The sequence below is a fragment of the Petaurus breviceps genome, unplaced genomic scaffold (assembly GCF_028583685.1).
Source record: "Petaurus breviceps papuanus isolate PSGF00001 unplaced genomic scaffold, PetGlider_PUasm1.0 220, whole genome shotgun sequence".
NCBI classification, from domain to species: domain Eukaryota; kingdom Metazoa; phylum Chordata; class Mammalia; order Diprotodontia; family Petauridae; genus Petaurus; species Petaurus breviceps.
In genome coordinates this window covers 24,228,844-24,256,193 of record NW_027185876.1, presented here as the reverse complement: position 1 = coordinate 24,256,193, position 27,350 = coordinate 24,228,844, and the positions used below count along the sequence as shown (strand labels likewise).

General features: G+C 39.0%; 1 protein-coding gene across 1 annotated transcript in view; it reads right to left on the bottom strand.

Annotated features, from left to right (window-relative positions):
* The window catches only part of MROH9 (maestro heat like repeat family member 9), an 81,917-nt gene that overhangs the window by 50,115 nt on the left and 4,452 nt on the right, over window positions 1–27,350 (bottom strand). The window contains exons 3-8 of the mRNA XM_069094517.1: window positions 11,469–11,548; window positions 8,236–8,371; window positions 6,651–6,737; window positions 3,643–3,747; window positions 2,549–2,684; window positions 520–641 (exon numbers count right to left, since the gene is read on the bottom strand). Of these exons, the coding sequence (XP_068950618.1) occupies window positions 520–641; window positions 2,549–2,684; window positions 3,643–3,747; window positions 6,651–6,737; window positions 8,236–8,371; window positions 11,469–11,548 (666 nt within the window). The remainder of the gene's footprint in view (window positions 1–519; window positions 642–2,548; window positions 2,685–3,642; window positions 3,748–6,650; window positions 6,738–8,235; window positions 8,372–11,468; window positions 11,549–27,350) is intronic.

Genomic DNA, 27,350 nt, shown 5'->3' with positions numbered 1-27,350 from the left:
AGCAAGTGTTGGAGCTAGGAAACTGTCAGGTTTTGTTACTCCAAATATAGCACTTTCTTTACTATACAATCTCAAACATTAGAAAGTTTTGAGTTCTACTCAATTTCTCTCTCCCTCAGTTTCCAAACTTTTTTTTTTTTACTGAGGTAATATAGCATGTTAGAGATGGCAGTACAGTATGGTAGAGAGAGGGGCTGTCCTTCGAGTTAGGACGACCTGGGATCAAATTCTGCCTCTGGGATATATGAGGTATGTAACCCTGGACAATTCGTGTAACCTCTCCTTGTCTCCAAGAAGTTCTCTAATTTAGTGATGAATTGCCTACTGGCATTGCTGAAGGACATTACCACACAAGAAATTGCCTGTACCAATGAGATTATAGGTCATTCCTTCATACCTCCTCAAATAAATGTGTTAGAAACATTCAAATAAAAGAATGATTTGAACAATGTTGTGCCATTAAACTCACGTGACTCAATGCTTAGTCTACAGGATATAAATCATCAAAGGTTGAGTTACCATAGCGATAGCAGCATTGTTTCTCTGAAACATAGTAGGCACGAAGTCATTTTCAAGAGGGTTGAAGCACTTGTATTTTTCTGGTGCTTGCAAGTCCATCATTACATATGTACACAAATCCTCTGTATAGAAAAAGGGTTCATGTTAATGTTCTTGTTTTCATTCTGGGAGAAACACTGTAATGTTTAATGCCCAGCAACTTGCATTGCTTTTCTCAATGATGCTGACTTCATTGCTAGATTAGGTGTGAAAATTGGCATAGATTGATAGAACCAGCACTTTGGAAGAGAGTAGCTTAGGCCTCAGAGAAGTCAGGCTGTGGTATAGGGAAATTGGGAGATTATGTGATTGATCCCACATGCCACAGACTCTCAGATGGGCTGCTTCTATGACTCTTGATGTGCATGAAGGAATGTTTAAAACAACACCACCAATTGAGAGTCAATGGTAGGTCAGCAGTTTGGGAAACAGAGAGGTAGCAAGTCAATAAAATCTGGAATGGATCCATTGAATGAGTTTTAGTAGAAGTCTGCTGCAGTCATGGATATAGAGCTGGAGGGGCCCTTAGATGTCATCTGGTCTGACTCCATACTTTTACAAGTGAGGAAACTGAGGCCCACAGAGGTTCAGTGGCTTGCTCAAGGTGTTGACAGAGCTGAGATTTTAACCAATGTCCTTTGACTCAAAATCTAGTTCTCTTTCCACCAAACAATACTGCTATACATTGAAGTAGTAGATCATAAAATCAGCTAATGTTAAAATAGGGCAGCTAGGGATGCCATAGTGCATAAATCCCCCTCCCCGCCTCCAGCCTGCTGTCAGTGAGGAAAGCTCATCTTCCTCAATTCAAGTCTGGCTTTAGACATTTACTAGCTGTGTGCCCCTGGGCAAGTCACTTAACCCTGTTTGCCTCAGTTTCCTCATCTGTAAGATGAGCTAGAGAAGGAAATGGCAAGCCAGTCCAGTATCTTTGCCAAGAAAGCCCCAAATCGGGTCACGAAGAGTCGGACATGAGTGCAAAGCGATTGAATGACAAATGTTAAAATATCCTTCATGGATGTAGAGCTGGAGGGGCCCTTAGATGTCATCTGGTCTGACTCCATAATTTTACAAGTGAGGAAACTGAGGCCCACAGAGGTTCAGTGACTTGCTCAAGGTGTTGACAGAGCTGAGATTTTAACCAATGTCCTTTGACTCAGAATCTAGTGTTTTTTCCACCAAACAATACTGCTATACATGCTTTTTTTCTTGGTATCAGACTGAAAATGTGGGGAAAATCTGGCTGTTCTCTGTGGGGCCTTGCATCTTTTCAACTTCTAGTAAGCTGCTTCTAAGCTTTAGTATTTTAGGCAAAGGCAAATTCCAGTGACTGTGGTAGAGAATTCAAGCATTAACTCTAGGGAAAGAGTGTAATAATAAAGGGGGCTTCCTTCTCTGTATGTTTGCCTTAATACATACATATGTATTTGTTTGTGTGTATATATGTGTGTGCGTGTGTGTGCATGAGCTATCAATCTTTTAACCTTCATGCCCAAATACACCCCATCTTTCTCTTCTCCCCTTTATCACTTTTCATAGGTACAAGGGTATGAAAGTGGGAGAGGAGCTGGCGGAAAGTAAACACATTTGCAATTGCCTGGAGGGACATGTCATGAAGTCTAGGGCACTGAAAGATGCCCTATGGTACCTGGGTGGGGGAAGTAATAATACGCCCTGTTTAGCCCCACAGTTCCTCCAAAGCTCTTCTAAGCACATGATGGTATAGACTGGAGATGCAAATGGAATATGACCATCTTCAAAACTCCAAAAGATAAGTGGTTCTTCTGGGAGATTTTAGGGGAAAAAAGGCAGGTGTCCAGGTCTTGTGAATGTGTAAAAAAAATGTAAAAGTATTGGTCTTAGGCCAATGCAGGCTATCAGAGAAACTCAGCCATTGAAGTTACCCTAGCAGGTGTTGAATAGAAGAGCCCAGACCAGAAATCTTTGCCTCATCTTGGAACAACTGAAATGGCTGAGAGAACCCTCTTACCATTCTGGTATTTTACAATGCAGAGAAGGTAATACATTGCCAAAGAAGACTGGATAACAATCGGTAAATTTTCATGATTACATAAAATGGCCAGTTCTGCAGCCAGCTGACCCATACATGGTGCATCAATACTTGTCTGAGAGACAGAGAGAGAGAGAGAGAACTTAGTTATTTTAATATGTTCTCTATAGCATGGGGCATCTCAGACACCAGCACCAGATGATGTCTGCAACAATCTAATAATTTAATTATAAATTATTGATTTAATTATGGTTAATGAATGACTAGGATACTATTAGAGATAGGGCAAGCTATTTTTGCATTCGGGGTAGATGGCAGCAGCAGCAGATGATGGAGTTCATCTGAATTATTGCTGCTGGGAGGGGAGGCAGGAAGTGCCCTGGGACACATTGGTTTTTAGATCTGCTGAACAGGGAGGAGGCATCCCAGAATGAGATTGCTTTAGCCAGGGCATTGGTGCCAGGCAGAGGAGGGAGCATGCCGAGGAGAGACTTTAGACAATATTAGGGGTTGGAGGGGTCCAGGGAGGGAAGTACCCTCCGGAAGGTACTTTTGGTGACATCAAAACTTTCTGCCATGGCACTAAGCCCTAGTCACCCTGCCTAGTTTATACCTTTGAGTTCTATACCATTAGGAAGAGTTTATAGAAGTAGTTTCAATGCTCTCATCTTCATGTATAGCAAGGTGCAAGTTACACCAGAGGTCCTTAAACAAATCTGTCTATAACCTCTTGGAATAATCTGACTCCTGTACATGATGGGGAATCCCTACTAGAAAATTTGTGGCCATACTCTCTTTCACTCACTTTCTACCCTACAGGCAGAAGGATTGGGGTGGAGGAGAGCGTGAGCACTTCAGAAATACAGCCTGCAGAATGAGGTAGCAAAGGGGTGGCTAGGTGGCCCAGTGAACAGAATACTGACCCTGGAGTCAGGAGGACCCTAGTTAAAATCTGACCTCAGAAACTTAACACTTACTAGCCTTGTGACCTTGGGCAAGTCACTTAAACCTGATTGCCCTCTCCAAAAAGCAAAAAAAAAGAATTAGGGGGCAAAAAATCTCTTATGACTTACACATCCCTTAATTTTTCTGGATGAATACTTTAAGACTCTGCTTATGATGTTCATGACTCGTTCCTGCAAGTAATGGGTCTCTCTGTTCATCCATATGATCATTTCCTGTTGGGAATGCAAGGGAAACAAAAGAATGAACACTGGACCAAGGGTTAGACCTAGAATGGACTCCCAGGTCTACTCACTGGGTAACTTGGGCAAATCTCTTAACCTCTGTGGTCCTCAGCAAAATGAGATAGGTTAATGTAGGGTTATAGGGATCAATCATGTCTCTAGACTTCAGAGGTTATCTAGCTCAAACCCTCACTCTCTTCCCCTCTGATTTTACAGATAAAGAAACTAAGGTTCAGGGAAATTAAGGGATAATAACAGATTATCAATCAATAATACTGATATTACATTATGAATAATAAATAATATCAATAACATTAATAATACATTGCTTTTAGTCTGTTTTACTTTTTTCTTTTATAAAATTCTTTTTTGAACTTAAATACATAAAGACCATAAAGAGAACATTTTCATGTGCACAGAATAATATAAAAAGATGATTTGCTGTAAAACCATGGATTTACATTTCACAGTTTACTTTTTAGAAAAACTATATAAGTACTACACACAATTTTCAAAGCTACTCTGCTTTCTATGCTTCCTTCTAAATTTTCTTTTATTCTCTGCTATGCATTTTTTATATTTTTCCCTCCTTCTCTCCCCTGACCTAAAGATGGTCCTTATACGAAGCAAGAAAGTACCCTTGAGGTCCCTTCAAATATTTATTTAAGTTTATCCCATTTATAGTGAGGATTAAACATATGAACTCACTCACTTCAATAACAATGATAGCTACTATATATATATATACATATATATATATATATATATATACTATATATGTGTGTATGGCACTTTAAGATTTATGGAGCTATTTATAAATATCTCATTTTATCCTCACAGTAAAATTAGGAGTTAGGTGCTATTATTATCCCTGTTTTATAGATGAGGAAACTGAGGCAGAAGTTAAGTGACTTGCTCAAGGTCACACAGCTAGTGTCTGAAGATGGATTTGAACTTGGGTCTTCCTGACTCCAGGCCACAAGTTCGATAAGACAGTCTTGAAATATAGGTTTGGGTGAGTTTTAAAAATGTGGACAACTAAAGTACTTGTTATGACCATGGCTTCAGTTCCACCTGAGTCCCAAGAGTCTTCTTGGAAATCGTCCCTTATCTTGCTTTTCTTTATCCTGGTCCTCAAAGGAATGTCTCTCTACCTTGACTGCATGCTCAGAAAACATCTGTGATTTTTGTCCCTACAACAAAGCTAGAGCTCCTCAATTTTCATAGATCTTCTTGGAGGGCACCAAGACACCTGCTATGAACACTACCATGCAAGGCAAACACCTTGGTTGTCACCACCATTAGAATCACCACACTGGATCAGAACCAGAGGTCTTCCAGCCCAAGATTCTGCATCTGGATATGACATGGATAAAGGGGTGGGGCACTCTGGGGTGTTTACCAGAGGTGACATTGTCCAATATTAGTAGATGTGTGGATTGTTAGCCATGATATGGGGCCACTCCTTGGCTTCGCTACCTCCGTGTGTGCTGGAGAGTGAGAGCAAATACACCTATATCTGTGTGAGAGTGTGTGTATATGTGTATAGTAAGTGCCTACTATGTGCTATATATTTTGTGGTTCAGTCATTTTTTCAGTCACATACAACTCTTTGTGATCCTATGTGGGGTTTTCTTGGCAAAGATACTAGAATGGCTTGCCATTTTCTTCTCTAGTTTATTTTTATAGATGAGGGATTGAAACAGAGTTAAGTGACTTACCCAGGGTCACACAGAAAGTAAGTCTCTGAGGTTGGATTTGAACTTTAAAAGAGGAGTCTTCCTGACTGCACACCTGGCACTCTATCCACTGTGCCACCTAGCTGCATATATCATATATATGTATGTATATATGTATACATGTATGTGTACACAAACACCATATAGCATGAAAACTATAGTATAATAGAAAGAACTTGTCACTTGAAATCTAAACACCTGAATTTGATTCCCAGCTCAGACACTGATAAGCTACATGATTTTGAGCAACCCCCTTAGCCTCTTTCCAAATTTCAATTTCTTCATCTATGAAATGGAGCTAATAATACTTAGCCTGACTCCTTCATAGGTCTGTTCTAAAATGATGAAAGTCCTTTGTAAAATACAAAATACTTGAAAAGAAATGTTATTATTTTAGTCTATTCAATTCAACTAACATTTATTAAACACATTGTGTGTAAGGCACTGTGCTAGGCATAGTGTATACAGAGATGAAAAACAGCAGTCCCCCACCCTCAAGAGACTTACATTTAAATGATAATACAATAGAGTGCCATTATAAGGGAGTTCTTTATTGCAGGAATTTGAATATATTGCAGATTACATCATAGAATATACTTACTCCTAACTCTTCAAAACAAGCTTATATACACATATTAAAACAGTACATATTAGTTCCAGTATCAGTAACAGGACTGTTATTCTACTTGAAGGATCAGTGACATTAATTTTTGGTTTTTACTATTTCTATTCATCTTTCTATAGGGATAGGCACTGGATCTATGATTTTCTTGATACTATATAGGGAATTTTCAAGTGAGGAGATACTTTTCCCAATGCAGGTGACCACCCTCTCTACAGATGAGTCTTGGAGAGTCACCAAAGTCTCCCGAGGAGGCTTAGAAACTCACATAGGATTTCTCAGAGATGGGACATGAAACCAGGCCTTGTTTTCTATTTCTGTAGAAGAGGCTAAACTTTTTTCTTTTTCTTTTTTTCTACCTAGTTCCAGAGATGCTGAGAGTCACCACCAGAAAATTAAAGGGAAATGGGAGACAGGGGACAACAACAGAAACATGTCTGGGTTCCTGGACATATGACAGAAATATAAACTTCCAATTTTTGTTCAGGAGCTAAACAGAAATAAATCACCCTTCTTAGGGTTGCCTACTTTACCATTAAGAGCTGTAGCTTGTAGAGGTCTTTTGAAACCAAGATCAGAAGTGTGTCCTCAAAGGTGGTTAAAATAGTTTGGTACAGTTGCTTAGAGAGAAAAGGAAACCAGAATTATGAGCTGACTTTAGGCAAAATCACACCATGAATGAATTTATATTCTTCACAATCTGGGCAGAAGTTGGGATCCAGGGATGACATTTTTTTTCAAGTAGAGGAGATGCTAATGCCAATATCACCCTTCCTGTAACAGGTGAGCCTATTGATGTTGAAGAAACAGAAGGACTAGAGAACTCTGTTTTCTCATCCAGACCACCTCTTTCTGCTTCTGCTCCAATTGTCTTAAGCATTTTTCATTAATTAGCTTGTCCCTGCTCATTCACTTAAACACCAGGCTCTCTTCCAGCCATTCAGTCTCCTTTCTCATTGTCCCTCTCCTCTCCAGTCACTCAGTGGGGATTGTAAACTCATTGGGTAATACATTTAGAGGTGGGAGGGACTTTAGAAATCATCTAGTTCAACCCTTTCATTTTATAGGTGAGTAAACTGAGGCTCAGAGAGGTTAAATAATAAGAACCAGGATTCTGGAATAGAAATAAGCATTTATATAGTGCCTACTGTGTGCTAGGAACTGTGCTAAGTGCTTTTGCAAACATTATCTTGTTTGATACAGCACCCCCTGCATATTGAGTGATATTATCCCCATTTTACACACAAGGAAATTGAGACAGAGATTAAGTGAGTTATCCAGGGTCATATGGCTAGTAAATATGTGAGGTCAGATTTGAACTCAGTTCTTCCTGATCCCAGGCGCTATCCTCTATCTACTGCACCACCTAGCTCCCTTGATATATTATTAATTTTGACATATCATATATAATTTGAGGTAGCTAGAAGGCACAGTGGATACACTACTGGGCTGGAGTCAGGAAGACGTCTTACTGTGTGGCTCTGGGAAAGTTACTTAATCCTGTTTGCCTCAGTTTCCTTATCTGTAAAATGAGCTGGAGAAGGAAATGGTAAATCACTTCAGTATCTTTGCCAAGAAAGGGCCAAATGGGGTCACAAAGAGTTAGACACAGTAGAAAAATGACTAAACAACAATATAAATTGAACCCACATCATTCTCAAAATCCAGGACCCTTTGCCTTGTATCCTTGCCATGTAGAAATCTCTATGGACCTATCTGCCTCTCTTACCAAGGAGACCTCGGGGCAATATACTTGCTGACCATCAATCCTTGTCTAAGTCACATCTGAGCATAGAAGTCAGATGTCCTCTCAGACCCAGGAGAAAGGTGGCCACCAAGAGAATGGTTTTGGGCAAGGGAAGTGGAACTACATCTGGTGAAAGGAATGGAGGACCTCTGTGGTTTCTAGGATGTTGACATTAGAAGGGATCGTCTGGGTGCAGCCTCCCTCTCCCCCAAACTCCACCTTTCACAATTAAGGAATATGAGACCCAGAGGGTTAAATGACTTGCCCACTATCACTTCATTTGTGGCTGGGATGGCAGTAGAATCCATCTCTCTTTACCCCTGGTTCACTTCTCTTTCCACCTGCAATGAATGAATAGCATAAAATGCTACCTCAATGTCCTCTAGGTCATCTGGATTCATTTGCCTTTCTTTTAGTGTTTCTATATCAGGCATGGAGAACACATTTTTAAAACATTCCTCTGCCGTCTTCAACTGGGTGTCAAATTGCTCTAAGGGATCCACATAGCTAGGAAGAGAAACAGAGCATTTGGTCACTTTTCATCTGTTAATATGATCGGCTGGGGATCAAGACAAACTCGTTTATGGGGAAGGGTTGTGACCTGAAGTAGAAACTCTTTTAAATAACAAGGAAAGGAGCAATCTATTCTTGTTCGATAAGATCATTTGCTGATATCCACTCAACTTTATAAAGTGCCTACCATGTATAATGAAAAGCTATTGATTTAATATAAGGGACCCTACTTAGAAATAGTCTATAAAAGCTGGGCTCTGTAATACCTGATGGAGGGCAAGATGAAGCTGGTGGATTGCTTGAGTTCCAGTGTTGTGAGTAGTCTATATATTATATATTATAGTAGGTCTAAAGCCTATTATAGGGCATCTACACTAAATCTTGTGTTATTAGGGTGAACTCCAAGGAGCAGAGGGCCACCAGGCTGCCTAAGGAGGGGCCAACCAGCCCACGTCAGTCCAGAACAAGCTAAGGCACTCATATCAATCAGAATTTTGACCAGGCCTACAAGTGATTGCTTCTCTTCTAGCTTGAGCAAGCTAGAAAGTCCTAGTCTCAAAAAGCCAAAACTAAAACAATCTCTACAACAACCCAAACTAAGTTGCTTTAAACATAGCTGAGCAACACAACTGGTCCCTGTTAAGGAATAGAGGTAATTTGATGAAAATATTTCACATAAATATATGAATGATTGATATTACCTCACTTTGGTTCTTATTATTACATTATTATATTATGTTACACCATATTATATCATAATGTGATGTCAAGTTGCATCATATCACACCATATAATATTTCATATCCTGTCATATCATATCACATCATATCATATCGTATATCATATCATATCACATCACATCACATCATATCATATCATATCATATCATACCATATCATTATCAAGCAAGTACTAGTTCCCACAAATGAATCCTCAGTGGGAGACTTTCAGAAATAATGGAAGGAAGCAGAGGGAAAACTGGTTTAGGGAGAAAAAGAGTTTTGCCCAGGGGACCACCTCATGCCTGGATGTCTGCCCCTGGGGGTCAGTTCTTTTAAGCCCCTTAAGTTTTGCAGTTTCTTTGTTTCTTCCTCTTTTGATCCACACATTCTGTACAAACTTTGAGTTTTTTCCCACTTGTTCCCATTTGCTGCCATTGTACGAGAGCCCTTGGTATCAGGGGGTGGGATCAAGGTGTTTGCCCTCAGTTGAGAACAACCTGTCTTGGAAAGAGTTTGCAGCTCAGAATAGAATTTTTTTTCTAAATGAAATACTATAAAACAGATGGAAGCAACCAGACCAAGAGAGACAAAATTCATCTACATCCAACACGTGAATAAGATAAATGCTCTTTTGTTTTGTTTTGAAACTGGTCTGCCTAACACAGTGATTTTATTGAATACAACTGGCCATGATTGTATTAATTCATTTACACTTGAAATCTTACTTTCTCATAAAAATAAAATTGGGAGGGGACGGTGCAGCTAGGTGTTGCAGTGACTAGAGCACCAGTCCTGGAGTCAGGAGAACCTGAGTTCAAATACAACCTCAGATCCTTACTAGCTGTGTGACACTGGGCAAGTAAATTAACCCTGATTGTTCCCCCCACCCCACCAAAAAAAAGACAAAAATAGGATTTTTCCTTTTTAATCATTACCTTAGTATAACTTGTGATGGTATTTTCCCATTTGTGCTTATTTCAAGATCTTCACATATATCTCAGAAAAATCTCATTTGGTTCTAATGTTGCTCTTTGGCCATTCATACACTAAAAGCGTCAAACAAACTAGTACAGGTCCATAAGCTCAAGACCCAGAAAACAAAACAAAACAAACTTGCCTAGACATAAAAGAATTCAATCAGAGCAATGTGGAAATTATTTTTTATAAATAAAATCTAATACAATTTATTTTAAAATTGCAATTCTTTTTGATCTTAGACCCTGGATCCAATAGGGACTTCGAAAGCCACCAGTCCGCACTTTCTCATTTCAATTACAAATCTGGTCTCTCATATTCCTGAGAAAGCATGCCCTGGCCTTTGCTTGAAAACATCCAGTGTTAGGGAACTCATTACTCCTTGAGGTAGCCCATTTGATTTTTTGCAAAGCTCTAATTTTTGATGACTTCTTTCCTACATTGAACTAAAATCTGCCTCCCAATAGCTTCCACTCATTGGTTCTAGTTATTATCTCTAGAACCAAACTAAATAAATGTAACTTCTCTTCTACCTGACATAGCCTTTACATATTTGAAGATAAATTATATCCCCTCTAAATCCTTTTTCTTCCCCAGACTAAATATTTCCAGGTCTTCAAGCTAATTTTTTCCAGATAGTTCTGAATCTTATTATAAATGGTTCCCTTTCTTTGGAATTGCTCTGGTTTTTCAATTTCCCTTACAGTGCCAAGAGTTAAACACAATATTCCAAAAGTGGTAGGATCATAGAAAAGTATAGTCCAACTGTGTCATACCCCTATATTTTCAATAATGCAAACTAATTTCACATCATTTATTTCGGTTGCCACCTCATATGATTAACTCATGCTGTCGTTTTCAACTAACAAAAGACCCTAAAGTTTTTTTTAATACATTCAATCATGATCCTCTACTCACCCCCAACACACATAAGAAATGCACACTTGTATGTGTATAATTAAATTTTCTTTAATTCAAATGTTGGACATTATGTTTATTCCTATTAAATTTGAGAATCAGTATCAAGGGTATGCTTGGAACCAACTCGAACCAGGCGATTATGAAATTTTCAGGGTGGACATTTACACCTTGGAAATGGGCAAACTACAAATTTAGGGCTTGATTTATTGTTTTGTTGATTGACTAGGCATAAGAAAGTGATATAAAAGATGTTAGAAACAGATCGGACTTAAAAGTAAGTTGTATATACACTTTTTTGAGGAGTTGATTGTCAAAGATTTATCAGTACACCCCTGATCTGTATTCTTCCATCTCTCTCTCCTCTCCTTCAGTCACTAGAAGTAGACATAGCTAATGAGCCATCAGCATGTGTGAGAGTCCAGGGAAGAAAAGTTGTTTTTATGCCTGGTATTAAATGAAAAGTCATCACATACCTGGAATTTATTGCCAAGATCATAGTCTGATGGCTCAGCAGTTTACAGAAAATATCCCACACATCTGTATTAATTTTTTCCTGCAAGTTGCAGAAAAAGTCAAATCAAATAACTGCATTGGTTATCACAAAAAGAAGAGCTATTTTTCCTTTCTTAGAGGCCATTGAGAGAGCATCCTTACCTGTAGGATGACTAGAGACAAGTCATCTAAACCCTCTGAGACATAGATTACTAATCTGTAAAATGGGAATCATGATAGTATTTGTGATATGGATGTCTTAGGGTTATTATGAAGCCCATGTGAGTTAATAGGTATAAGGCACTTTGTAGTTATATAAATCTCAGTTATTATTGTTGTTGCTAAAATAATTAATACCTATATTCTATTTTAAGGTTTGCAAGACATTTTCTTCAGAACAACCTTGGGAGATAGATAGTATGGTGTAGTATAGCTATTCCATTGTGGTATACTGGGCAGTGCTAGACTTGGAGTCATCAAGCACTGAATTCAAACCTTATCTCTTTTGCTTAATGCCTGCTGTGTGACTCTAGACAAGTTACTTTACCTCTGGCACTCTGGGTAAAATTGGTATAATTATAATTGTAATACAGTTTATCATTATAGGATTGTTGAGAGGCTGAAAAAAGAGGCAAAATTTAAAGTACAATGTGGATTTAAGTTTTAATCCCCCCCCCTTGTTTTTACATATGAGAAAACCAAGGATCAGGATCACATAACAAGGAGTGATCTACATCTGGTCTTTGAACCCAGGTTTTCCTGACTCCTGGAAGAGAACTGTATTTAATATGAAAGGAAACTTGAATGTAAAGCAAGTAAAATTCCAGCCAGATTGGCAAAAACTTTCCAGCTAAAAAAACTATAGGGTGGCATAGTTAATAGGTATTTATTAAAGCCACTAGTATCCTAGGTGCCAGAAAGAGGAGGTATTTCTAGGCTTAGCCAAAAGCTTGTTAAAAAAAAAGCCAGACATTGGAGATAGTCTAATGTGAACAACCTCAAGAAGGCCAATTTGCATGGATTATACTGTATGTAAAAGGGAGTAAAATAAAATATAAGGAGAAACATAGTTTGGAGCTGGGTTGTAAAGGGCTTTAAATGACAAGTGGGCAAATACATTTGTTCCTAGAGATAAGAGAGTCATGAAAGTTTATTGTGGTTTTCCTTCATTCTCGTGAATTGCACGTGAATTGGATTTGAGTGAGGCAGAGAGCAGCCTCACTCTCTCCTCTAGTCATGGGAGTCCAGTGGCAAGACATAAGACTACTGGTGATTTCCACCCCCATAGGTGGGTAATTTGAGGAGGGATTGAGGGATAAACTGATGGATTCCTGTAGTAAGCAGCACCTGAACTGAACCTAAGACTTCCAGAAGACAGGGGATAAAGGAATGGCTTCCAAGCAGGAATGGGACTTGATGGAGAAATGGGATTTGTGCATTAATGTGGTTCCCTCCCTTCCTCCGTGATCATGTAACTTTGTAAAGGTGGTGTCTTCTGGGAGGAGGCTAAAACTAAATTTAATAAAATGGTGACATTGAATTGTCTTCTCCCTCCTCCAATGGCAAAAAGACTGTCTTTTCCCTGGAAAATTGAGAGCAAGTGAAAGACGGAGGGAGGAGTGATGGGAAAGTGTTCCTTTGCCACATGACAGAAGAGGCCCCACTAAAGTTTCTGGAGCAGTGGATGGCCTGTGCAAAGGTTTAATAATAGAAGGTAGGATATGGAATGCTCATTTTGGGGAACCACCAGTAAGCCATTTGATTGGAATGTAGAGTGTATGACAATGATATAGAATGAGCATAGAAAGACTGGCTATAGCCCAAGTGTGAATGGCTTTAAATGTCAAGCTCCTAAAGGTTACAAGTCAGAGAGTGGAGTGACCCAGTCAAGTATGCTTTAGAAAACCTTTTGGAGGCTTGGTGGAAGATGGATTAAAGATGGATCCATCCACCCATAAAAATCAACCATTCTATATAACTAGTGACATAGAACCAACTGAAATATATAATTCTTGCTAACTTACTCTACTCTCCAAGTGCAGAGCAACTTCATATTAAAGAGAGCCTCTTTAACTTAGGCTACAAGATAATCTTCTTGCTGAGAACCACTGTCTTCAGGAAACATTTAAAAGACCATATCATCAACACCACCCTCATTCTCATCATCCTTGTCAATATTATTATAGCTACTCTTTATATAGCACTTTAAGGCTTGTAAAATGCCTTACATATATTATATTATTTAATTCTCAAAAGGACCCTGTGGAGTAGGTATGTTATTGTTATTTCTGTTTCAGAAAGAAGAAACTGAGACTGAACAAGGTTAAGTGACTTATCCCGTGTCACATAAATAGTAAGAGTTGCCAGGTCATCCTGACTCTGAGTAAAGTATTCTATACATTTGCCACCCATCTGCTTCTATAACATCATAGTTTTTTTGTGTGCTTTTTAAATTAAATTTTGTGTTTATTTTTAATTTATATTATTCATTTCCACAAGATTTTGTGTTACAAATTTTCTCCCCATCTTTCCACTACCCACCACCCCAAAACATATATATGTATATATATATATATTAAACATTTGATTTTAAAACTTTGAATTCCAGATTCTTTCCCTTACTCCCTCATCACCCACCCTTACTGTGAAGATAAGCAATTTAATATAGGTTGTACTTGTGTAGTTATGCAAAACATTTCCATAGTGGATATATTGTGAAAGACTGATTATATTTCCCTCCATCCTATTCCACCCCCACTTGTTCTATTCTCCACTTTGACTCTGTCCCTTTTCAAAAGTGTGTGCTTCTAACTACCCTCCCCCGCAACCTGCCCTCCCCTCCATCATCCCCCCTCTTTCCCTTTCCCCCTACTCTCCTGTAGGGTGAGATACCCTATTTAGTGTGCATGTTATTCCCACCCTAAGCCAAATTCTATGAGAGTAAGGTTGACCCATTCCCTTTTGCCTTCCTGTTCTTACCCTCCCTTGTAACAGTTTTCCCTTGCCTCTTCTATATGAGATAATTTACTACATTCTGTCTTTCCCCTATCTCCTCTCATATATAATTATTAAATATTTAATTAATATAAATATAATTATTCCTCTCTCACCTCTGAATTTTACCTTTTAAGTATCATCCCTTCCTATTAAATTGGTCCAGTGCCTTCTATGTATACTTGTACACATATATACACACATTCACATATGTATTCATACACCCATATACCCTCCTATATAGACATGTATATATATGGGTATATATATATATATATGTGTGTGTGTGTGTGTGTACACTTCTATTCCCTTCAACTATCCTCATACTGATAAAAGTTTCATAAGTTACAATGATCATTTTTCCATATAGGCATATAAATAGTTCAACTTTGACAAGTTCCTTGTGATTTCTTCTGTTTACCTTCTTATGCTTCTCTTGCTGCTTGTATCTGAATGTCAAATTTTCTACTCAACTCTGGTTTTTTCATCAAGAAAGCTCGAAAGTCCTCTATGTCATTGAATGACCATATTTTTCCCTGAAACATTATGCTTGGTTTTTCTGGGTAGGTGATTCTTGGTTTTAATCCCAGCTCCTTTGACCTCTAGAATATCATATCCCAAGCCCTTCGATACCTCAATGTAGAAGCTGCCAGATCCTGTGTTATCCTGATTGTGTTTTCACAATATTTAAATTGTTTCTTCTTGGCTGCTTGTAATATTTTTCTGCTTGCTGGGAACTCCAGGACCTGGCTATAATATTCCTAGGAGTTTTTTGGGGGGGATCTTTTTCAAAAGGTGATCAGTGGATTCTTTCAACTTCTATTTTTCACTCTGGTTCTAAAACATCAGGGCAATTTTCCTTGAGAATTTTTTGAAGGAGGATTTCTAGGTTCTCTTTTTAATAATGGCTTTCAGGTAGTCCAATAATTTTTAAATTATCTCTCCTGGATCTATTTTCCAGGTCAGTGGTTTTTCCAGTGAGATATTTTGCATTGCCTTCTATTCTCTCATTTGTTTGTATCTGTTTAATAGTATCTTGATTTCTCATAAAGTCATTAGCTTCCATTTGCTCCAATCTAATTCTGAAGGAATTATTCTATTCAGTGAACTTTTGAAATTCTTTTTCCATCTGGCAAATTGGGCTTTTTAAGGCATTCTTCTCCTCATTGGCTTTTTGAGCTTCTTTTGCCATTTCAGCTAGTCTATTTTTTAAGGTGTTATTTTCTTCAGTCAGGTTGTTAACTCGCTTTTCATGATTTTATTGCATCATTCTCATTCCTCTTCCCAATTTTTTATCCACTTCTCTTATTTGGTTTTCAAATTCCTTCTTAAGCTCTTCTATGGCCTGTAAACCATTTACATTTTTCTTAGAAGCTTTTGGTGCTGGAGTTCTGATTTCATTGTCTTCCTGCCATTCCATGTTTTGATCCTTTCTGTCCCCAAAAAAGGAATCTAAAGTTGAATTTCTGTGCTTGCTTTGCTTCCTTTGCTTGCTCATGTTGCCATTCAATTACTTGACTTTTGAGCTTTTTCCCACAGTAGAACTCTGCTTCCTTTGTCCCAAATTGCTAGGGTTTTCAAAGCTGCTGGAGCTATTAGTTGGGTGCCCTCTCTACAGCCCCCATAAGCTCTGGTTCACTGGTCACACACCTCAACCACTGCTGCACCTCAGCCACTTCCCCTTCCATAGGCAGAGGCCAGAGCCAGACCGCACTCCCAGACCCCGCTTTCCCAAAGTCCACACTGACCTTTTACTTGCCTTTGGCATTAATGGGCTGATAATTCTGGAAACTTCCATAGCTACTGGTGATCCACTTTCCCAAAGTCCCTCCAGCCACAGCTGGTCAGGGCCACCCTGAGGCTAAAATGTTGGGCTCACCTAGGTGGGCTCAGCTCCCACTGTGCTGTGATGGACCCTTTCTGTCTGCCTTCCAGGCTGCCTTCAGTGGGAGATTCGTTTCTCTCTGTCACTTTGTGGGTTCTGTAGCTCTAAAGTTTGTTTAGAGTCATATTCTATAGGTATTTGAGGTGGTTATGGGGGGAACTCAGGGAGTTTTCCTGCTTCTACACCACCATCTTGGCTCTGCCCCTGCCCCCAACATCATAGTGTTAAAGTTGAAATAAGCCTTAGAAATAATTTTGTCTATTTCATAAATGAGAAACCTGAAGTCAAGAAATTTTAAATTGCCTGATCCAGATCAAACATACAGAAAGAAGCAGAGCCAGAATTTGAACTTAGGTTATTTGATTCCCAATTTGGCACTTTTTATATCATTTAATAACTCCTTACAACATGAACAAAAGGTCATGTGGTGGAACTTAAAGAAGTACTGGTTGAAATTACTTCCTATGCCTTCTGTTATAGTCAAGGCCCATAAGAGGAAAGAGTGAAGTGGAATGCCATTCCAAAACTTGCAGACTAAACTCCTGGTCGGGCATTTCTTACATAAACCTTTTTCTACTTCCTCTAGTTCTCCTTACTGTTTTTACTTTTTTGGGTGAATGTGGATTAGTGGGAGTTAATCTCATTGTCAAGGATGGAAGAAAATACTTAGTAGTTACTTGGAGAGAGAGAAGACTTGGAGGTCGTGTAGAACCAAAGAATTTTTGTTTTTCTCATATATCTGTCTCTATTATCTCTCTCTTTTTTGTCTGTATATCTATGTCTACACCTCCATCTATCTATATACATGAAGAAGACATTAAACACTGATTATAAGAACTTTGTTATAAGACAGGAGCAAGTTCTATTCTACTGCATATTTCCCAAACAATTCCTGATGATGCACTATTCCACAAAATTTCACTTACCATGTGACGCCATCTTACACTGGCCTGTAAGGACTGGAGATTGCCAGCTAAGGAAGAGAGAAAGAAATTTTAGTTAAAGTGGGAAGAGTCTGGATCATGGAGAATAATAAAAGCTTATCACAAAATTAGAGTAAATCTCATTTTAAAAGCTGTTTAAGTTCTCTATATTAGTGATGGCTTTCCCCCCACATAGTAATGTTTGGTGGAAAGAGACAAAGTCCATCTAATAGAAAGTAGTTTGTATTCAAGCCAATTTTCTGACTATAGAGGCTTCTCTTGGGAGATTTGGATAAGTTGTTTCTATCTTAAAAGTTTGTATTATGATGCGGGTGTCATCTAATATGGTTAGCCTCTACTAGCTATTTAGGAACAGGGTGGGTTTTTCTTTTCTTTGAAGATAGCAAACCCCTCCTTTTTGATTGGGGTGGGGACAGGGAAACAGTTCAAGTTTTTGCACTGTTTGCATTGTCAAGATACTCCAACATAATTATAATACCTCTTTTGGCTTCTGAAAAATTTGGAAAAGAAGCAAGAGAGGTAATCTCCTTGGGGCGGAGTCAAGAAGGCGGAATAGAAGCAGGACCTCCCTGCTGCTCCGACTTCCACCTTCCCCAATCCATGTAAAAAGGGGACTCTGAACAAACTTTGGAGCTGTAGAACCCACAAAATGACACAGAGAAGCTAACCTCCTGCTGAGGACAGCCTGGCAGCAGGAATAGGTCACTGCAGTGGTCTGGGAGCTGAGCTCAGCGCCAAAGAGGCTTTAGCCCCAGGGCGGGCCTGACCAGCCACTGGCTGGAGGGATTCCAGATCAGCAGCAGCTGTGGCCCTTTCCAGATTTATCAACACATAGATGCAAAGGACAAAGTAAGAGGTCAATGCACTCTGGACTTTGGAACACAGTAAGTGGGAGTTCATGGCTTTTGCCCCTGGGGCGAGAAAGCTGCTGAGACACCGGCACAGCCAGCCAGTGCCACATGGCAGCTTCAGCTCCTGGCATGCAGAGTGTTGGGGGACCAAGCACCAATCTGAGGGGTAATCACTCTTGCTTTAACCTTCTTGGATCTGGATTGCAGTCTAGGGTGGAGGTCCTGGGGCATGTGTCCAGCTTGCCAGAGTGTGTAGAGACCTCAGAGAGGGCACCCATCTAATACCTCCAGCAGCTGAGAAAAACCCCAGCATTTGTGACAAAAGCTCCCCTGTCTGGTGGCAGAGTCCTACTGTGGCAAAAAGCCTAGGGGTCAAGTGACTGAGGGACGACATGACCAGGCAAAGGAAACAAAGCAGACAGAAGATTCCAACATTACACTCCTATTTTGGGGACAAAAAGGGGCAAAGCATGGAAGAAGACAGTGAAGTCAGAACTCCTGCACCAAAAGCTTCAAAGGAAAATACGAGCTGGTTACAGGCCATAGAGGAGCTGAAGAAGCAGATAAAAGAAGTGGAGGAAAATTTGGGAAGAGAAATGAGAATGATGCAAGAAAATTATGAAATGAGAGTCAACAGCCTGACTGAGAAAAATAACACCTTAAAAAATAGACTAACTGAAATGGCAAAAGAGACTCCAAAAGGCAATGAGGAGAAGAAGGCCTTAAAAATCTGAATTTGCCAGATGGAAAAAGAATCTCAAAAGCTCAATGAGGAGAATCATTGCTTCAGAATTAGATTGGAGCAAATGGAAGCTAATGACTTTATGAGAAATCAAGATGCTGTTAAACAGATCCAAACAAATGAAAGAATAGAAGGCAATGTGAAATATCTCATGGGGAAAACCACTGACCTGGAAAATAGATCCAGGAGATATAATTTAAAAATTATTGGACTATCTGAAAGACATGATCAAAGTAGGAACCTAGAAATCATCCTGCAGGAAGTTCTCAAAAAAACTGCCCTGATGTTTTAGAACCAGAGGGCAAAACATAGGTTGAAAGAATCCACTGATCACCTCGTGAAAAAGATCCCCCCAAAAAACTCCTAGGAATATTATAGGCAGGTTCTGGAATTCCAAGATTAAGGAGAGAATACTACAAGCAGCCAGGAAGAAACAATTTGAATATTGTGGAAACATAATCAGGATAGCCCAGAATCTGGCAGCTTCTACACTGAGGGATCAAAGGGCTTGGAATATGATATTCTGGGGGTCAAAGGAGCTGGGATTAAAACCAAGAGTCACCTACTCAGCAAAACTGAGTATCAGGTTTCAGAGGAAAATATGGTCATTCAGTGGAATAGAGGACTTTCAAGCATTCTTGCTGAAAAAACCAGAGTTGAATAGAAAATTTGACATTCAGATACAAGAAGCAAAGAAGCATGAGAAGGTAAACAGGGAAAAGAAATCATAAGGAACTTATCAAATTTGAACTCTTAACATTCCTACATGGAAAAACAATAATTGTAACTGATGAAACTTTTCTCGGTAGTTGAAGGGAATAGAAATATATATATATATATATATATATATATATATATATATATTTATGTGTGTGTGTCTATATATGAGGGTATATGAGCATATGAGTACATATGTGAATGTGTGTATATATGTTTACATGTATATATAGACAGAGGGCACAGGACCAATTTAACAGGAAGGGATCATACATAAAAATTAAAATTAAGAGGTGAGAGAGGAGTATAATGAGAGGAGATGGGGAGAGACAGAATGGGGTAAACTATCTCATATAGAAGAGGCAAGGGGGAATGGTTACAATGAAGGGGAAGAATAGGAAGGCAAAAGGGAATGGGTCAACCTTATTCCCATTGAATTTGGCTTGATGAGGGAATGAAATGCACACTAAATAGGGTATCTCACCCTCCAGGAGAGTAGGGGGGGAGGGGACGAGAGGGGGAATGATGGAAGGGAGGGCAGACTGGGGGGGAGGGAAGTTGGAATCACCTACTTTTGAAAAGGGACAGGATCAAAGTAGAGAATAGAACAAGTGGGAGGTGGGATAGGAGGGAGGGAAATATAGTCAGTCTTTTCCAATATATCTACTCTGTTATTGTTTTGCATTAGCCACACATGTACAACCTATACTGAACTGCTTATCTTCCCAGTAAGGGTGGGTGACAAGGGAGAAAGGGAATGAATCTGGAATTCAATGTTTTAAAATCAAATAGTCATATATGTATATATATATATATATATATATATATGTGTGTGTGTGTGTGTGTGTGTGTGTGGTATTATTAATACTATTTTACATGTAATTGGGTAATAAGATATACAGGCACTGAGGCATAGAGATCCAGTGGAAAAGTCGAAAGGGGTATGGGAGAAAATATGGGAGAGAGCAGATTGGAGGAGGGGATAGCCTGTGGGACTGCTATTATGGGGTGGTAGGTAGGGGAAAAACGGGGAGAAAATTTGTAACTCAAAATCTTGCGGAAATGAATGATGTAAATCAGAAGTTAATAAAGCATTTGAAAAAAAAAAGCCTGAATGGTAAAGTGACCCACTATAATTCATGGTAGCCAGGACTCAAACGCAGGTCATCTGACTACAAGCTTGAGAGATTTTTCCACAATTCCATAATGTTTAATAATTAACCCATCCTCTTGGGCTTAGTTATTCAATCTGCCAAATTTTCCTCTTTACAAGTATGGAGGCTGAAAAGTCTGAGTACTTGATTTCTTTTCCTATAAGCAGGTCTCCATCCATGCAAGGATAATTCTCCTTGAAGTTTTAAAGATCTGAATTTGTCCCAGATATTCCACTTAATTGGGGCACTTCATTGGTCAAATGACCACTGTGAGCCTTAATTTCCATATATCTAGGGAAAGAAGGGGAAAGGAACAAGCTTTTATTGAGTACCTACTCTGTGCCAAGCATTGTGTTAGTTTTTGTTGAATGCTTTCAGTCTTGTCTGACCCTACTTGGGGTTTTCTTGGCCAAGACAATTTGCCATTTCCTTCTCCAGCTCATTTTACAGATAAGGAAATTGAGGCAAAGAGGGTTAAATGACTTGACCAGGGTCACACAGCTAGCAAGTGTCTGAGGCAGAATTTGAACTCATGAAGATAAATCTTCCTAATTCCAAGCCCAGTACTCTAACCACTGCACAACCTAGCTGCCCAAACACTGTACTAAGCACTTCAAAAATATTATCTTGTTTGACTCTCACAACAACTCTATGGGATAATTGCCACTAATTATTCCATTTCACATTTGAAGAAAATGAGGAAGACAAAAGTTTAGTGTTTTGCCCATGGTCACTGGGCTAATAAGTATTTGATGACATATTTGAACTCAGGTCTTTCTGACTCCAGGCCAGATGCTCCATCCACTGTGCTTCCTAACTGCCTCTAATGTAATGTATATGTAAATGAGAATAATATCAGTACACAGAGGTGTGCTAGTAAATGTTTAACAACTAGTCCTCTGAGAAAAAAAAATGTATACAAGAAACTTTTAATTTTCATCTACATTAGCAGTTTCTCCATCACTTTCTTAGGTCTCGGCAATTAACAAAACAATAAGTAAAGCCTAATTTGTAGTATTGGTGGATTTCCCACCTATAAAAGCTCCCACAGAAAATTTAACAGTCATCTCAAGAGCTAGCAAGAAGTGCCACTAAACACATTTCAGGGCTACCAAATGCATATAATTATTGTGGGGAAAGCATGTAGAAACCTTAAAAATGCAGTAGCAATATGAGTTCCCTATTATTTTCTTATCTGTAAAATGGGAGGAGAATGGGTAGAATACTAGAAAGAAAGTTAGCCGTGAAAATAGAAAATCTGTTGTCAAGTCTCACTTCTGACACATACTTATGATGTGATCTCAGTCAAATCAATTTCTGGTGTTCCAGGTAATTCTCTAAAACTATAAATTGCAGAACTATGGGATCTGCATCGGTAAATGGAATTTCCTCACTGGAAGTTCCCTACACGTCTTGACATGTAAAGCCTTTCACAACCTGGCCTCAACCTACCTTTCAGGCCCTATTATACAATATTGCTTTTCTCACACCCTTTACTTTCTTACTCTTCCTCATGCAGAACGGGTACTTCATTTCCCATCTCCAAGACTTTGTTCTGACTGATCCCCATGCTTGGCATGAGGTCTCTCATCACCTCCACTTCCTGAATAAACTAACCACATTTGAGATTAAATTCAAATGCCACCTTTGCAAAAGGCCTTCTTCCCCTAGCTCCGAGTGATCTTCCCACTGAAATCGCCTTGTATACAATTCATGAGTATATTTGTACACACACAAACACACCCACACCCACACACATATATGTTTATATTGTCTCCTTGGAAAGAAGGTAAGCTCATTGAGACAGGCACTATTTCATGATTATCTTTTGTGTTCCCAGCATCTAGCATAGTGCCTGAGCCATAGAAGATGCCTAATAAACACTTAATAATTGGTTAAATAGGAGAAAGAAGTCACTGTCAGATGAATGAATACACCTGGAAGGCCATTATTTCATCATAAGGTTATTTGAAACCTCACAACTTCAGAATGATGAATCTATGCCCAGGAAGAACTTTCCAAGTTAAGAGAAAAAAGACAGGAGGTAAGCATTGATTAAGTGTTTACTATGCTGGGCACTATGCTAAGCACTTTACACATATCTCATTTAATCCTCACAACAACTCTGAGAAAGAGGGGATATTATTATCCCCATTTTATAGGAAGTGTAAAGAGTGTAGAGAGAGAAGAGTAAAATCCCTGTTTTACAGTTGAGGAAACCGAGGCAAACAGAGATTAAGTCACTTTCCCAGGGTCACATAGCTAGTAAGTATCTGAAGTTGGACTTGAAGTCAGGTTTTCCTGATTCCCAGTTCATTGCTTTATTCACTGCATCACCTACCCACATCAAAGAGATAAACAGTGAAACACAAAGGGATATTCTACAAAGACCTCTGAGTTCAAATAGATTGAAATGTGATAATTGGTTAAGGACCTATCATAAAGATACAGAATTATACCAGACTTTTTGGTTTTTAAAGGTTTGATGTTATTTTAAAATTTTGTCTTTGGCAACACTTTATAAAACTCAGGCATGTTTTTTAAAATAACAAACTTCTAGTTTGTTTGAAGTATCCATTTTTTTGTGGGTAAAAAGCCATATTTCCATCTCAGATGAGCCGTGTTTATACAAAAAACCTAGTCCTTTGATTTTAGCTGAAAGATGATTCCATCTTGATGGCTTTTGTTCATTTGTTTCAGTTGTGTCCGACTCCTATTTGGGGTTTTCTTGGCAAAGATTCTGGAGTGACTTGCCATTTTCTTCTCCAGCTCATTTTATGGATGAGGAACTGAGGCAAACAAGGTTAAGTGATTTGCTCAGGGTCACACAGTTAGTAAGTGTCTGAGGTCAGATTTGAACTTAAGAAGAGGAGTTTTCCTAACTCCAGGACCAATGCTCTATCCACTGTGCCACATAGCTGCCCTCCTCTTGAAGGTAGTATATCCTAATATCAAATTTTTTGTCTTTGAAGTTTTGAATTCAACCTTTTAGTCAACTTAAAAGTTATTTTTTTGTTTGATTAGACCCGTGATTTCATCAATAGGAACTTCTTCTACCAGTATGGATGAAATTGCATAATTCTATGTGATTTATAGACTTTAGAGAGTATTCTGGATCATCAAGAGATTAAATATTCAGGTTCATCTAGCCATTCATGGGTTATAGGTCAGAGGAAGAAAAGAATTAAAGTCAGGCCAGTTCTCTCTACGCTATGCTGCATTGTTTCCCAAAATGTATAGTTATGACAGTGAATATTAAAGGGTTACATATTCTAGGCTGCTTAAATCCATGAAATTAGTAGTTATTCCATATTTACCTACCCTACAGGGTGATTCTGAGAAAAGCATTTTGTAAATGTTAAAGCATTAAATTAATGTCTCCTACTGTCATCGGTTGTATCTAGAGAAAAGCAGGTGTCACAGGAGACAGCATCCTCCATCTAGAGTCAGGAAGACCTGAGTTCAGAACCAGGCTGGGCAAATCACAACTTCTGTCTACTTCAGATTTTTCATCTGTAAGATGTAGATAATAATAGCAGCTACCCCCCATAGTTGTGCGGATCAAATGAGATCATTACAACTCACTTTGTAAACCTTTAAGGTATTTATATATATGTACATATATATATATATATATATCCTAGGTGTTAATAGTATTTTTAAAAATTCATTATTCAAAACAGTGATTCAATTAAAAAAAATGAACCTGTAATTTGGGAAAGACAATGCTAGGTGGCACTGATGAGAACTAGAAAACACTAGGTGACTTCTCATTACCACACGGCCATGTAATAATTTATGAATCAAATTGTTTTACTAAGGTGAAATACAAGTATGCCTTTTCCACTTTTTTTTTGACAAAGGCACTTACTTTTCTCCAAATATCCTGTTGGATTAGAAATAAGGAATGACTCAGAACTACACTCTCAGATAAGAGCTCAGTTCTCAATTACAGCATTTCCTTCTAATTTGAATGCGACCAGATGCCTGGCTCCCCAATGCCCCCCACTCCTGCCACTCCCTTACCTGCTAATGAACTAAAATAAGCAAACTTCCAACAAGGAACTCCTAGTCTTCCAAGAATTACAGATGTTAGAGGCAGCTTCTCAGATTCTACCCCAAACCCAAATGGATAGACTCTAAGGCCTCCTGTCACTGTGAGCAGAAATATAATTAGATCATCCAAGATTTCCTGTTGTATGTCCTTACATAATCTCTCAAAAATAATTCAAGCCACTGTAATGTAATGCCAATGTAATATCAAGCAAAGGCAACTTCCCAGGTTCAAAATACCAGCATAGGTGCTCTCTATTTTATTCAGTAACAAACCCAGAACAGAGAAGATCAAAACATGACATCATTCAAAATACAGCATTTACTAAGTGTGATTAAATCATCTCCAAGGCCTACCCCACCCCAGGACTTTCCAATCATTCAATCAATTACAAAGTCTCTGTTCCAAATACTTCTCCACCCCTAGGCTATACCTTAATTAAGTCCACCACAAAGCCCCTCTTCTCAAATGGAGATTAGTTTCCAAACATAAGTAAAATACATTCATTTGCTCAACCATAGAACACAAAAAGGTCAAAAGTTCCCCACCCCTGGATCACAATTGAATCTACCCCAGAGTTACATCAAGTTTAAACACAGCACTTAATACCCAAATGGAGGTCTTTTCTTCATCTTGACATGAGGCAAGTTCTCAGCAATCTTAGTTCCTAGAGAGACAAGGCTTAGCAAGGCCATAAGATACATTGCCAGTCCCTTCATGAATTTATCCTCTGTCTGTAGAACAGTCCTAGAACCCCTGAACACATTAGCAAAGCCCTCTCCCAGGATTTCTGCAAACATACAGCAAGAAAATCCTTCTTCAGGGCTTCTGAACCAACAGAAAGGCTCCCAGACCCCTGCAACAACAGCACTGTCCTTCACCAGTGGACAGTATTCATTCTGTCTGCCGGACAGTCTCCAGACCCCTGCAACAACAGTACTGTCCCTCACCAGTGGACAGTATTCACTCTCAGTACTGTCCCTCACCAGTGGACAGTATTCACTCTCTGTCTGCAGGACAGTCTCAGGCCTTCTTAACCAAATGCCAGGTTCCAGGACTTCTTCAACAGGACAGTCTTTCACCAGTGGACAAATCTGGCAAAATAACATCAAAACAGACAGACAAAGTACCAGCAAAACAGCCATGTCTCCTCAGTCCTTGGCAGCTCAGGGGGCAGGTCTCAAAAGTCCAGGGCAATTCAAAGCGGCCACCAGCAATCTCTTAGTCTCTCCCTCTCCACGAGGTGCTGCTTCCAAAAAAAAACTTCCGCCTCTCTCTTGTCTCTCCAAATCTACATCACCAGCTCCTCCCACTTCAGGACTTTCTTTTCACATCAACAAGCCCATCCCACAGGTGGGATTAACAAACTCTGGGTTTTAATACAATCAATTTGAAAACCAAGCCAATACAGGGGAATCTTTAATTGCCATTACTATCACAGCCACTAGGTCAGATTACCAATGGAAGGGCCTTTGTTTCTTGTAGACTTTCTGAGTGGAAGTGGGAGCTGATGATAACTCATTCCTTGTATGAAGGAATGTGACCTTTGGCAATTGCGTGGCACTTTTTACACTTTCTGCACATCTTTCTGTGGAAATTAGTTACTGTTTTTAGGACCCATTGGCTTGTTATTTTTGTCCTATATCAAACACCCATAATTTGCCTCAATGACTGAAATACACCATACCATGGTATATTTGCCTCATAATGATATTTTGCCTCAATGACTGAAATATACCATACTATAAAGTATTAAGATAGCAACTTTAGGCAATAGGTCAGATAATTCTTCAAGGAAAAAAGTCTGTGCCTATTTGTATACATTTTTATTTTTAAAGAAAAAAAATACCTACATACTATGCAAATACCTACACTATGATTCTTAGCCCTACCCAAAAGTTTCACCTTAAACTTTGGGTTTGTGCTATAAATGTTCTACATTTCAGCTCAAAACCCAAGAGAAGAACTCATATGATGGGGAGGGGAGAATAAAAGAGGAAGGGGGGGTACTTGCTACCAAATCAGGACCCCTATACACAGAGATAAGAATTAAAAGAATCTAAGAAACCTAAGAGCATTGCCTTTAAAAAAAATAAAATCTTCTACAGAGATATTTACTTCAAAAGGTACAATCACAAACATACAAGATTCTTCTCCCAATACTTGGGAGTCATACTTGGAGGGTTACCTCCAGCATTGTCAAACTCAAGTTCCATTAGCTACAAACTTAGAATCTGACCAAGCACTCAGCCCAGGCATGAAAAGGCAGGATGAGATGGAGGATTTAGCAAGCATGTTTAATGCCTGCTATGGGCAACTCTCTGAACTAGGTACTAGGGATATATATATATATATACACACACAGAGAGAGACAGAGAGAGAGAGAGAGAGACAGAGAGAGAGAGAGAGAGAGAGAGAGAGAGAGAGAGAGAGAGAGAGAGACAGAGACAGAGAGAGAGACAGAGAGACAGAGAGACAGAGAGAGAGGGAGGGAGAGAGAGAGAGAGAGACAGAGAGAGAGA